Source organism: Equus quagga, chromosome 5 (genome assembly GCF_021613505.1).
Source record: "Equus quagga isolate Etosha38 chromosome 5, UCLA_HA_Equagga_1.0, whole genome shotgun sequence".
Taxonomy (NCBI): domain Eukaryota; kingdom Metazoa; phylum Chordata; class Mammalia; order Perissodactyla; family Equidae; genus Equus; species Equus quagga.
Window position 1 is genome coordinate 18,882,242 of NC_060271.1, and position 14,643 is coordinate 18,896,884.

At 43.0% G+C, this 14,643-nt stretch overlaps 1 protein-coding gene across 1 annotated transcript; it reads right to left on the minus strand.

Moving 5' to 3' along the window:
- Window positions 1-4,250: 4,250 nt before the first annotated feature.
- NDUFS5 (NADH:ubiquinone oxidoreductase subunit S5) lies at window positions 4,251-9,755 on the minus strand. The gene is made up of 3 exons (XM_046660193.1): window positions 9,599-9,755; window positions 7,817-8,034; window positions 4,251-4,474 (listed from the first exon to the last, which is right to left on the minus strand). Exons 2-3 carry the CDS (start codon window positions 8,030-8,032, stop codon window positions 4,370-4,372), a joined length of 321 nt encoding a protein of 106 aa, XP_046516149.1. The 5' UTR covers window positions 8,033-8,034; window positions 9,599-9,755; the 3' UTR covers window positions 4,251-4,369.
- Window positions 9,756-14,643: the final 4,888 nt, after the last annotated feature.

Here is a 14,643-nt window from a genome sequence, read left to right on the forward strand (position 1 = left end):
TCCTCGCATATACCACTTTTTGTTAGCCCCATGGAGAATTATTGTTTTGTCTAGGTTTTTCTTGTTATCATAGTAGCAAAGGTCTCTCAAGGCCTTCTATATAATCAGAAGTAGAAGTCCAGACCTAGATTCAAATCCTGCTTCTAGTACTTACAGATGTTTGATACCAGGTAAGTTACTTCACCCTTATAAGCCTTGGTTTCCTCAAGTGTAAAATGGGGCAACTCTGATGTATTTGCTATTCAGTTGGACCTCTTTTTATTGTAAGTAATGATAATCCTATCAACACTGGCTTAGGCAAAAAGGAGAATTTACTGGCTCATAGGACTTCAAAGTCCAGGGATAGGGCTAGTCTCAGGATGGACTTACTGCAGAAGCTCACATTACCAGAAAGCAGTTTTTCTCTCAACTTGGCTGTTCCTCTTCATCTACTGAGTATGCCTGTAAATTTCTCTTCTTGTAATAAAGTGGGTACTTAGTAAGTATTTGTCGGTTGAATGAATAAAAAATATCTAAAGCATCTATACAACTTAAACCTCCTCAGCATTAACTCCAGAGGAAACATCCTTCCTCTCTTTGAGGATTCCAAGCAAGAGTCATTCATTGGCTCTAACTGGGTCATGTGCCTGATTTGGAACATTCCTGAAAATACAGTAAGGGAAGACAGAAAAATGCAGGAACTATGTGAATAATTTGCTACCATTTGTTTACCCACACAGTGTATGTGTGTCTATGGGCACAGAATCTCTCTAGAATACTCAGAACACTGGTTGCCTCTGGAGAGGGGAACTACATGACTGAGGATTTTTCATTATATATCCTTTGTAACTTTTGAATTTTGAACCACATGAATTACCTAATCAAAAAAATTAAATGAAAAATTGAAATGTAGTTGCCGGAGCAGTCAGTGATTTCCCTTATGTACTGAGTTGCAGCATCAAGGTTAAAAAGCATAGGCCAAAGGGGTTGAGTCCTTTTACCAGAGTGTAGGGAAGGAAGGGGAAAGGGCAACAGGCAATGCTGTTTTGAGGGAGCAGGTAACTTGCCCTCTCAGAGTTTCAGATCATCAACTGCAAATAACCTCACAGCTTTCTGTCCCACCTCCCCCCAGCTTCAGTTCTTTTCTGCACCAACCTAGTTAGTCAAAAAGATACAGCCTTAACTCTGCTTGTTTTTATTCAAGCTGCTCAAAGAACAGGGGTCTTGAAGCCAGCTCCTTGGTTTTACCAGCTCCTAACATTGCTGTCCTACTTTCTCAAAAAAGCAATTAAGGCACAAAATTGGCCAAATATACAAAGACAAGAGGCAGGGTTGCTTTCCCAGAGCTGTTTATGGGTATCAGATGTAAATGAAGGCTTTTGATATCCTGTAAAGACATCAAGGAAATGCTTTCCAACAAATACAATTAAGTGTTCTCTTCTACTCATTTTTTACCTTTAGATAAATACAAGCGAATGGGATTTGGTTTTCATTCTACAACCCAGAGTTCAGGAATAAAAGATATCTTTGAATGAAAGGGCATGTACCTACATTAAGCCTTGATTAATATTCTGCTTTCCTGTCTGGCATTTCCAATTGGCCTCTCTATTTTCCAAAAATATGTATGCACTGAAGGCCATTTGGACCTAAAAAACCTGAGAAAAGTTTATGTGTACAGAGCACAATAAAGCAACCTAACATGTGGTCACAGCACAAGATCTTGCTGGAAGGACTCCAGCTGGTTTCTCCATTGTGATTGATTAGCAAATAGTTTAAGAAAATGCTGCTTGGCTAAAGATTTGCCCTATAACACAAGAAATAAGGAGCACTCTGCTCAAATGCTAAAGCTCATATTACCAATTTTGAGACGAGGACACTACGTACTTTCCCTTTTGAGAATCTTACAGTCAAGCCCTACAGCTGACATTTATGACTCAAAATGCTGCAAGATTAACAATGAACAATCTGAAAAGGAAATTACAAAGACAATTCCATTTAAAATAGCATTAAAAAATTCTTAGGAACTAACCAAGGAGAAAGGCTGTACAACAAAAACCACAAAACACTGTTGAAAGAAATTAAAGACATAAATAAATGAAGATATCCCACGCTCATGGTTTAGATGACTTATTGTTAAGCTGTTAATTCTTACGCAAAGCAATCTACAGATTTAATGCAGCCCCTATCAAAATCCCAATGTTTTTTGCAGAGAGAGAAAAACTCATCCTAAAATTCATATAGAATCTCAAGGGACTCTGAATAGCCAAAAAAAATCCTGAAAAAGACACACAAAGCTAGAGGACTCACATTTACTGATTTTATCAAAATAGGGTGGTATTGGCATAAAGACAGACACATGGACCAACAGAACAGAATTAGAGTCCAGAAATAAGCCCTTGCACATATCATCAAATGATTTTTGACAAGGGTGCCAAGACCATTCAATGAGGAAAAGACAGTCTTTTCAACAAACAGGTGTTGGAAAATCTGGATAGTCACACACAAAATTAATGAAGTTGGACCCTTACCTGACACCATGTAAAAAAATCAACTCAAAATGGATCCATGGCCTAAATGTAAGACCTAAAACTATAAAACTTAGAAAACACAGGAGAAAGCTTCACAAAATTGAATTCAGCAATGATTTCCTGGATACGACATCTACGGCAACAAAAGAAAAAATAAGGCAAATCGGATTCATGAACATTTTAAAATTTTGTGCATCAAAAGACACTATTGGCACAGTAAAAAGGCAACCCACAGAATGGGAGAAAATATTTGTAAACCATATATCTGATAAGGAATCAATATCCCAAATATACAGAGAAGTCCTAAAACTCAATAACAAAAAAAGAAAAACTTGATTTAAAAATAAGCAAAAGACTTGCACAGACAGCTATCCAAAGAAGGTATACAAAGGGCCAATAAGCACATGAAAGATGCTCAACATCACTTATGTATCATTAGGGAAATACAAATCAAAACGACAATGAGATACCACTTCACACCCATTAGCTAGCTACTATCCACAAAAACAAACAAACAAACGAAAAACAACAAAACCCACAAACTAACAAGTATTAGCCAGGATGTGGAAAAACTGGAACCCTTATGCACTATTGGTGGGAATGTAAAATGGTATAGTCACTGTGGAAAACAGTATGGCGAGTGCTCAAAAAGTTAAAAATAGAACTACCATATGATCCAGCAACTCCACTTCTGGTATATACTCAAAAGAACTGAAAAGCAGGGTCTCAAAGAGGTATTTGTACACCCACGTTCATAGCACCATTATTCACGATAACTACAACACGGAAGCAACCCAAGTGTTCACTGAGGGATGAATGGATAAGCAAAATGTGGTAGATACACACAATGGAATATTATTCAGCCTTAAAAAGGAAAGAAATTCTGACACTTGCTAAAACATAGATGAACCTTGAAGACATTATGCTAAGTGAAATAAGCCAGTCACAAAAGACAAATACTCTATGATTCCACTTATGTGACGTACTTAGAGTAGTGAAAGTCACAGAGACAGAAAGCAGAATGGTGGCTGCGGGGAGAGGGAAATGGGGAGTTAGCTCAACGTTCAGAGTTTCAGTTTTGCAAGATGAAAAGAGTTCTGGAGGTGGATGGTAGCGATGGCTGCACAACAATGTGAAGGTATTTAATGCCACTGAACTGTACACCTAAAAACCGGTGGATGGTAAATTTTATGTATTTTACCACAATAAAAAAAGGTGGAAAAAAGACGCTGCAGGATTTCTGAGGTTTCAATTATATTCTCAACACACACTAATTTTCTAATGTTCACCTTCCCATCTGCATCTGGACTTTTCTTTTAAAAACTTATTTCTAAACACATCAACTAGAAATACTAACATACCACTGATATAAGGTAGCAAATTGAAACAACGGCATTGTTTCTTCAAAATAAAGTTATCTGAACTTCTCATCTTCTTAGCCTTAAAGTTAGACTTCATAGATCTTATAGTAAACACAACCAGTCTCTCCGCCGCCTCCCCCTCCCAGGCCAAGTCCATGCTTTACGGAAAATAAACCAGAATGTAAGCACTAAAGAACACTGTAACTTCTTACCTGAGTTAACATATTTAAAATACCTCATACATACTCAGCGTGTATTAAATGCTGTTTATTATTATCTAGATGCTAATTCTTAAGGCAGAAGTAGAGGAATTTTTCCAAATTTAAAAAATAGGTTGTAATCTCCTTATGGGAAAGTATAAGCCAAGAGAAAATAGAACAAATAGGATGGTGCAATCCTTTATTTTCAGACACTTTCACAAAGAAGTTTTCAGTACACAAACTTTCCAGTGGAGAAAAGAGAACAGGAAAATCAGCCTCCAGCCATCAGCAGCTGCTCTGCTCAGGGCCTAGGATCCTCCTTGCCCAAGTGGTGAGGTGGAGGCGTGTACTTCCCTTCCTTTATTAGCTTATCCCGCTGCCTCCTGATGGCACTCAGGCGTTTCATCTGTCAAAGGAACAAAGGACTTAAACCAGGGGGAGATAAGCACCAGAAAGTGAGAGCTGGATTCATTGTTTCATTCACTGATTTCATTTTTTTAAACTATGGAAGATTTTCATCCCAGAAATCCTCTGAGATGAAACCTATCTTTAAACAACTAACTTGAAATCACTTCCCAAGCCTTTAAGAAATACATTTCTTTTTCTTCTTCTCTTTCTCCCCAAAGCCCCCCAGTACATAGTTGTCTATTCTAGTTGTGAGTGCCTCTCACTGTGCTACGTGGGACACCGCCTCAGCATGGTCTGAGGAGTGGTGCCATGTCGCGCCCAGGATCCAAACTGGCGAAACCCTCGGCTGCCGAAGTGGAGCACGCAAACTTACCCACTCGGCCACAGGGTCGGCCCCAGCAAATACATTTCTTAAATAATAATACCACCTTGAAAACTAATACCTGAAACGTTCCTATTATATATAGGAACACAAGTATTTACAAAAACATACAGATCAAAAATCTTTAAGAGGCATACTTATGCACACTAAAATATTTTAAAATGTTAAAAGCTGAGATCACCTCACAGCTTACATATTCCTGACCTGTCTACGTGAAGGTGGCACTGCTGCCGGCGGCTGTTCATAGGTATGAATGAAGCAGAAACAGCCAACATGATGTCTGTTTACCACACCGAAATAAGGACGTGCTCAGCTGCTAGTCACTTTTGGGCCCTCAGTTCTGCCTCTTCTCAGATAGGACATTCCCAACAAACGAAGGCCACGCTATACAAGATCGAGAGAACCATTAATTCACATGGATCCTGTGATGCAGAAAACAGACTTGCTAATGCTGATTGCATTATTCCTCTGCTCAAAACCCAATGGCTTCCTATCTTACTGAGACAAAAAGCAGAATTCTTCCTTATAATTACTTATGAGGTCTACTTCTCTGACTTTATGTCTTAACACCCTTCCCCTTGCTCTCTGCTCCAGCTCAGGGACCTTTGCACTGTTTCCTCTGCCAGCAACATCTTCCCTCACATCCACATGGCTCAAACGTCCTCTATCACTGAGCTCTTCTCTGACCACCCTATTTAAAAGAGCATCCACCTAGCCCCCACACCCAGTGTCTCCCATCCTTCTGTTTATTTTCTGCATTGCACTTATCAACACCTGACACACTATTTTTTAACTCGTTGATTTTTCTGCCCCCCTCCCTCCTTTTATGTTTTATTTTAAAGATTTTTACTTTTTTCCTTTTTCTCCCCAAAGCCCCCCGGTACATGGTTGTATATTCTCGGTTGTGGGTCCTTCTAGTTGTGGCATGTGGGACGCCGCCTCAGCGTGGCTTGATGAGTGGTGCCATGTCTGTGCCCAGGATTCGAACCGACGGAACACTGGGCCGCCTGCAGCGGAGCGCGCGAACTTAACCACTCCGCCACGGGGCCGGCCCCCCCCCACTTTTAAGCTCCATCAGGACAGGGACTATTTGCTGTTTTGCTTACTGATATATTCCTAATGCCTAGAATAGCTCCTGACATAATAGGTGTCCCAATAAATATTTTTTGAGTGAATGACTAAGTTTTCACAAAGGCATGAAGAGTTAGTATATTCAGTTAAACATCACATTAACCTTAAAGAATTAGTCAGGACCTAACTTCAGTAGAAGAAACTGTAGGTGTATCCTGAATACTGATACAAACATTAACCATTTTTAAAAGACTGCATTCTTAACACTTGTTTATTAAAGAGTCTCCCAACAGAGGACTAGTCATGGTTGAGCTATCACAACACCACACGTGAAGTCTTTCTCCGAGTTAGAACTCTTCACCACTCAGTGTGGTGGAGACAAGCATGGCTCTGGAGCCAGCACTGCCAGACTGAAATCCCAGTTCCACCACTTCCTAGCTGTATGACCCTAGGCAATGGCTTTAATTCTTCCTTGCCTCAAGTTTTTAACTGTATAGTGAGAAAAGTAACAGTAAAGCATCTCACAGGATTGTTGTGAGAAATAAATGCATTATTACATGTTAAGAACTTAAAACAGTGCTTGATTCTAATTCCTTGATTCACTAGCTTCTTCACCTAAGGGGAAGTATCTATCATTTAGGGTGACCTTTAAAATGGTACTGAATATCTATTCATAAATTCACAAAATGAGGAAGTGACCTTAGAGCAACTCTTTAACATTTGCAGATAAGGAAACCGAGACAAGAAGGGAGGTGACTTGCTGGAAGTCACAAAACGGCGGTAGAACCAGTATCAAAACTCAGCTCTCCTAACGCCCAATCCAATGTACTTCCCACCTCACGACATTGCCTCTTCTTGGTGTAAATTTTCCACGATGAGTAAAGACTTAATCTGAGCAAAGAGTAACTGGGGCCCACATTAAGACACACTGTTAACTAAATAGCAGGTAGGTGGCCAACAATGGCCCACTCACTGTCCCTCAGTAATACTATAATATTACTCACTTCATGATCAATATTCTGCAGAGATCAATACAAAATTATTACCTGACACCTTCTCATTCCTTCCAAGTTTGACTTCATTTTATCCAAATGCCAATGGCAGATGTTAAAAGAAATTTTAAATTTTTGATACAGATAACTTTGTGATAACTTTACTGAAAATCCAAATTGTCTCCCTGAACTCCACGGAGTTGGGCATAATAAGAACATTTCTATTTGTTTTATCTGGAGCACAGAAATAGGCAAAATGACAGCCCATAACCAAAGATGTCTTCTGGAAGGGAAAAAGAGGGCTCTACATGTTATACAAATCATTCAGCTCTTGAGGAGGTAGACACCATGCTGTTAACATCCTTTTTTCCCCCTGCAGCTTTGGTTAGGCACACCTAAGGTAATCTCCTTAACACCTCCATCTTCTCCAGAGTAGACATGCATCCAGAGATTGCTCTATCAGGTTCAACGGAATAGATCTGCAGGGTTTTAACCTCTTCCTCTGCAGGGGTTCAATGAATTTGAAAGATTTTCACACAAAGACTTTCAAGGACAAACATCCAAGGCTGGATGATATTCTTTGCTTTATAGCCTAAAGCAAAAATGGAAATATACACACACATGCAATTTCTAACCCGGTGGCTAGAGCAGGGTGCAATGCGAAGGAAAACATGTGAGAAGAAGCGGAAGAACACTGAGGAACACTAGGCCCGCCTCAGATCTGGAGGCATTTAACTTCCTTGACATGGTATTTAAGGAGAGAAGGTGTTTCACCAGAAAAATTTTGCCAATTCACATTAAGCAAGCCACTGCCCAATGGCCAATTAAAAACACTGAAAAGTAGCCCCAAAGAAACAAGGAAGTAATTCAGCTCCCATCTCCATCACTTCCTCACCGTCTTGTGCCGAAGCAGACACTCTACGAAATCATCGAATTCTATCTTGCACTCTTTCTCTGCGCGGATGCCACCGATTCCATGTGCACATTCTATCCATTCTTTTTCAAAAGCATGGCATCGACCTGGAATCTTGTGAGGCTGCTCCGCACTTTGTATTGTCATCCAGTGATCTAAGTTAAGGCCCAGCCTTTTCTGCACATCAAAGAAAGGCATGGCTGAAATGGAAGACAAAAAAAGAAATAATGGCATAAAAGTGCAATCAAATGAGAAATTTCTAAGAAAAATGAGATGATTATGATAAACAGCCCTCTAGAAAGATATTTTATAGTATTCTCCCAATTTCTTCTCACCAAACTTTTTCATGAGACAGGTTCTTCCAGTTTATGGTAGATGAGCAATCTCTGTGCTTTCACAAAACCCAAGGAAGAGAACCAGAACTAAAAAACAAACAAAAAAAATCCTCTCTATATTGATAGGGTCATTTTTATCAAAAGGCAAAAAGAGCGTTTATGTTTTGACTCACTAATTCCAATTCTTTGAGATAGATCTGAAGATAGAACTGAAAAGAACAAAAAAGCACAAGCATTTGTTTTTGTAAACAAAAACATTTCTTTACATTTTCCTATCCATATCAACTTAGATGACACTTCTCCTGAGAAGCCATCCCGAAACTGGTGTCCCTCCTGTGTGAGCAGAGCATCTGAAACTTCCCATAGGAGTACTCTGCACAGCACATAATGGACTGTTTACTTGACTGTCTCCCCTATTGAACAATGAGCACCATGAGGGCAGTGACCAGGTAGGGGCTCAAAACTGTTTACTGGGAAAAAAAATCCAACAACTTAAATGTGCAACAACAGGGAAATGGGTAATTAAATCTGGTACCAACTTTGTAGAATATGATAGACAGTGGGAAAAAAGGGTAATATACAAGGAACACATATTTCAATGTTAAATGAAAAAAGGGACTACAATAACTGTAGTGTTTGTATATGTAGTAAGCCAAAGAAAAAATGTCTGTAAAAGAAGACTGGAAGCACACACACACAAAATCAATATAGTTCTGTATGAACTAGATTTACAGGTGAATTTAATTTTTAAATTTTCTACCCATCCTTTCAGTCATTTACTGGGGAATAACATTCCAGGCACTGGGATGGGGGGGGAAAGAAGCAACTGGAGCGTAGCACTAGAATGCAAACACACACAGGGAACTGGGAACCCAATGGAAGGAACACAAAAGGGTAAAGAGCTGGAAGAAGGAAGCACCCGCTGCGCCCAGGAGACTGGAAAATGCCTTTTCGCATGGGCTGTTTGCCAAGTGGAGATCAGTGGGCAGAGTGATCCAGCGGGGCACAGCACGGGCTACAGCGGAGGTGCTGGGTATGTCTGGGGGACACTGAGCACCCAGACGTGGCCGGAGCGCAGAGTGCATGCCGGGAAGAGGCCCGAAAGGAGCTGAAGAGGTTGGCGGGGGCGAAATCACGCAGGGCCTTGAAAGCCGGGACCAGGAGCGTGCACTTCAGGTTAAGAAACAGAAGGCCAAAGCCTTAGTGTGGCACAAAGCTGAATTAATCTGGAAAGACAGGAGAGAGGGGGCGGTCTGCAGGCTTCGGTGACACAGGTTGTGAGGGTGAAGGGGTCTGGGAAAGCCGAAAACACGCCAGAGTTCGGGGCAGGGAAAACGAACATCCAGGAGGCCAAGAGGAAATTTGTTTGAAAAATCTCGGAAAGAAGCTCCTTAGGCTTAATTGCCTCGCGGACACACACACGCCCTACCGTTCCGCCGCGGTGCCCTTGCTTCCAAGCTGGACTGCCGCCACTCCTGGACGATCTGCCGGCGACGCGGAGGCCTGCCGCAAAGCACGCTCGCAGCGCGACGCTTGCAGCGCGACGCTGGGAGTCGACCTTCCCTCCGCCGTCTCGCCCCCGGAAACCATAGAAACGAAGCCCATCATCTGCGCCTGCGCGGGCCTTTGGGGCCTTCGCGGATAAGCTGACCTCCCCTAGACCCCCGCGTGGGAGGAGGCCTGGCAGTCCCTGGGTTTCTGCTGCGGCCTGGCGCTCTCACGACAGCGCTGATTGGTGAAGGACTTGCTCAAGGTCACACGGGGAGAAAACAGCCAACCCCCAGTAGTGGTTAAGCTCATAGACTGTGGACCCAGGCCGGGTGGGTTCGAATTCTGGCTCCGCCTCTTCTGCGTGACCCTGGGAAAGGTTCTTAACCTCACCATGCCTCAGTTTCCTCATTTTAAGATAAAAACATTATCTTAGAAGATAGTAATGGTACGTGCAGCGTCGGATTGCTTTGGGGATTTAATGTGTGAATCATCGAGGCACGTGGAAGGCACTCACTGTTGTTGATGTCTCTGCTTCTCAAGTTTGTGGATTCGGGAAAGTCGACAGGGACCAGGCCCCTCTTCTGTTTCAGAACCTCCATTGGCTCCCTTTGACTATAGCAGGGCCTCCGAAGTGGTGTGTGTGTGATATGATGCACTGGGGGTGTGGGAAGAAAATACTAGAATTTGTTTTTTTTCTTTCTTTCTTTCTTTTTTTGAGGAAGCTTAGCCCTGAGCTAACATCTGCTGCCAACCCTCCTCTTTTTGCTGAGGAAGGCTGGCCCTGAGCTAACATCCGTGCCCATCTTCCTTTACTTTATATGTGGGATGCCTCCACAGCATGGCTTGCCAAGCAGTGCCATGTCCGCACCTGGGATCCGAACCTGGGAACCCTGGGCCGCCGAAACAGACTGTGCGCACTTAACTGCTGTGCCACCAGGCTGGCCCCAGAATATTTCTATTTTTTTATGTAATCTTCTTTAATTTCTTTTTTTGTGTGAGTAAATGTGAATAAACTGCATAATATTACTGCAGTTGCACTTATAAATAACTTGCAAATAAAGGAATATTTGTTTGGGGTTTGGGCTGAAAATTTCTTTTACGTGGTGTGCTCTTAGAAACGTTTAGAGAAGTCCAGGCTTCCAATTTTCCCAGCCTCGTTGTCCAAAATTCCCTGCCGAATGCCCCAACCAAGAGTTTGCTGTTCCAGTGTATTCCAGGAAAAGTCCTGCCATCCCAGTCTCTTTGATTTTTTTATTCCTTTCTCTGGGAATGACACCATTTTCACCCCATCTCTGTTTTTGCCTGCCAAATTCCTGCTCTGCTTCAGGACTTTTGCATAAGTTTTTCCCCAGAAAATGTTAACTGCCCCCTGGCCCCAGGATCACCCACTCTGGAGAGAATTCCTAAAGTCTCACAACTTACTGCTTTAGTTCAAGTGTTCCAGTTCTCCCTTCTCCCCCGACTCCTAGCCCCCATCAGATATAGACCTGACCTGAGATCCGTTTCAATTCAACTGAGCACCTAATGCGTGTCCAGCAGAATACTGGATGATTACAGAATTGGTAACTCATGGCCCCTGCCCACAAAATTCTAGAGGGAGCAAGGTATTGATCACCACCACCCTTTCCACTTCCCCTCTCTTGTTTATGTTAATGATACCATCTTCCCAGCCATTCAGGAAGGAAACTGAATTGTATTTTGCCTTTTCCTCATCTTTCATCCACTAATTATTGGCCAAGTTCTGTCAAATATTCCTTCAACAGGTTTCCAATTTATTTCTTCCTTTCTCCCTCCCAGCCCCTCACTTCAGTCTGTTTTGTGCTGACGAATCTTCCTAAAATACTAATTTCATCCTGTCATTCCTCAGATAGCAGGCAGAATAGATTAGTACAAAGATGGGCGACTCAAATGCCTCCAGGGCCGAACAGCTCACCATCAGGAGATGAAAAGAAAAGCACCTTGATAAATGGCAACTGGCATTTGCCTCAGTTTGAGGGACGGAAGTAGTGGGGACTAGGACAAACTGGAGAGCATACGTCCTGTCTAAAGGTGGCAGTAGCTTCGGAGCTCCATCCTGTTGCTCTTGAGAGCATTAGGGCCCAAACTGTCAAATCTTCAGATTTTTCAAGAGAAGCCAGAAATCTTTTGTTATTGTTTAAATGTGAAAACTCCTACTTTTAAAATGCAGGGCAACTAGTTTTTTAAAAAGTGCTGGCCAAACAAAACCCACTTTAGAAATGGTCTTTGAGCTGCCAGATTTCAACCCTTGGATGGGATGGAGGGAAAAAAATTTACTTGGAACTCTGGTGTCTTTATGCCTTCAGCCTTGCTCCTTTCTTACCCACTCTCTTTATTGCTGCTGGTTGCTTTTGTTTTCTTTCCTTTTCTTTTTTATTGAGGTAGCATTGGTTTATTACATTATATAAGTTTCAAGTGTACATCATTATAGTTTGATTTCTGTGTAGGCAGTTGCTTGCTTTTTTCGTTTGTTTTTTGGTGAGGAAGATTGGCCCTGAGCTAACATCTGTTGCCAATCTTCCCCTTTTTGCTTGAGAAAGATTGTTGCTGAGCTAATATCTGTGCCAATCTTCCTCCACTTTTGTATGTGGGACACTGCCACAGCATGGCTTGATGAGCGGTGTGTAGGTCCACACCTGGGATCCAAACCCGCAAACCTGGGCCACTGAAGCAGAGCAAGCAAACTTAACCACTATGCCACCAGGCCAGCCCCAGCAGTTGCTTTTTTAAAACTCAAATCTGATCATTCATTTTTTTTTTTTTTGAGGAAGCTCAGCCCTGAGCTAACATCTGCCAATCCTCCTCTTTTTGCTGAGGAAGACTGGCCCTGAGCTAACATCCGTGCCTATCTTCCGCTACTTTATATGTGGGATGCCTGCCACAGCATGGCTTGATGAGTGGTGCCATGTCTGCATCTGGGATCCGAACCAGCAGACCCCAGGCTGCCAAAGTGGAATGTGTGCACTTAACCGGGCCGGCCCAAATCTGATCATTAAAAAAACATTTCCTGAGCTCTTATCACATGCCATGGCTCTTCTTGGGACATGCCTCTTGGGACAAAGACACAGAATACTGTGGCAAGTGATAAAATAGACAAATGATGAAAACAAGGGAGAACATAAAGGAGGGGGTCATTCACACTGCTTGGGCTGTGTGTGAGCTGTCAAGTGTATTTAGGAAAAGGTCCAAATTCTTGGTTTGGCATTCAAGACTTTTCACGATCTGATTTCTTCCCATTTCTAAATCCTCAGATTCCCATTATTTACCAACACTTACTCAACCTCCTCGTATTCTCGGCCATCCAGAATTGCTCTCATGCCTCCAGACTTTGTAGGAGCAGTTTTTTCTGCCTGAAATGATCCCACCTGTGCGCTGCCACCTTCCCATCGTTTTCCAGGCACATGCCTGATCCTTCTAGACCGTTTATCGCACCCTGTTCTGGCGAAAGCTTCCCGAATTCTCCAGGCATTTACCAGGACTTTCTTGAGGTCCTGCCAGCTCTGTAAACCTCTATTATAACTATTGTTCACTGTGGCTACGCCGAACCCTCCACTGGACCATGTTTACAGCCCGGCGTCGGCACCGGGTCCAGGATGTCGGTGACAGGTCCTTCTCAACCGCAAATATTGGAAAACTACAATTCCCAGAACCCCACGCCAGAACTGAGCCTGCGCCGTTGCTATGGTGACCACGGGCGCCCCCTCGGAGTCTTGAGCTTTACGTCACAAGCGACGTAACTCGGCATTAGTGGAGCGTTGTTGCCACCTTCTCCTCGTCTTGCTTTGCGGTACCTTTGCTTCGTGGAAGTGTGATTTTACAACGAAAGCAAAGGACTTTATACACAGAGAGCAGGCCTGAGCCTGAGTCGCCTTCCATTTTGTATTCGGGAAACCCAGGCTCGGAGACCGGGTGGAACACGACTAGGCGCTGGCTGCGGGGGTCGCGGCGATCTCCCCAAACATAGCCCTGCTCCTATCTTCACAGCATAAACGAGCAAGGCTTGATGTCGAAGGTCGAGCGATGGTCATTCCCAGCCCTCTGAAATCTAGCCTCAGCTGCTGCACGAGGGCGGACTGTGGACGGTCACAGTCCATTCACGGGACTTCTGTCCATGACCTGTAGGATTTCTTCATGTTTACACGCCTCTTATTCAGTCATAACCGGAGGAAAGCTTTAACATTACCCTTCTACAGATAGGCTGTCCATAATTTAGCACATGGGGGAACTTCAGGCCTGTATCTGATACGACTGCCACACAGATTTGAATAAACAACTGGGTAGCCTGCAGATCCTAGCACATTTGGGGAAGACAGTGAATTTGGAAACTTCCCACCCTCACACTGCAAGCCCAGAGCTGTAGGATAGACACGACAAAGCCAATAAGCAAAGTAATCTGAAAGAGAAAGTAATGGGTCTCAAGGCCTGGAATGTAACGGAAACCAGAGGGACCATTTAAACAAAAGAATGTGCCATTTGGAGGTGGAGAAATATCAAGTTGAAGATGCAACAGAACCAGGAACCACTGAAGCAAACTGAAGTGGGGATGAAGGCTGTGGCAGGCTCGTGGTGGTAGGGGTAACTTGATGTTGCGAAACATTTCATCCTTAGAATTAACTCCCCTCATTCTGGTATGTGGAGCTGCCTCTTGACTTTAATTAGGCTTCCCAAGTGGGATGATTACATGAAGAAAACAGACTGTTAAGGCCAATAGGACAGTCTACTGCACCTGCCATATTTCTCATCATAAACTAACACACTGGAGTCTGGTTTTATAGACCAATGTAGCTTTCTTAGTGAGTCAGCCTTCCTGGGTACAGATCAGGGTAAACTACCTGGAGGGAACCTGCCAGGGCAGCTGAGTAGCCGTCCCCAGGAAACACCCTGCTCTCCCTCTGTCCAGAGGGACAGAGCACGTATTAAAGCAAGTTTATCACATTTCCGCCTAGAGGCTGTGAACTTCTCTAG

What these genes read in the sequence shown, in the direction of transcription:
- NDUFS5 (XM_046660193.1), bottom strand. Translation starts at nt 8,032, where the DNA reads ATGCCTTTCTTTGATGTGCAGAAAAGGCTGGGCCTTAACTTAGATCAC. An exon ending in GTCTGCTTCGGCACAAGACG is followed by an intron (nt 4,475 to 7,816) that starts GTGAGGAAGTGA and finishes TTCCTTTGACAG; the next exon opens with ATGAAACGCCTGAGTGCCAT.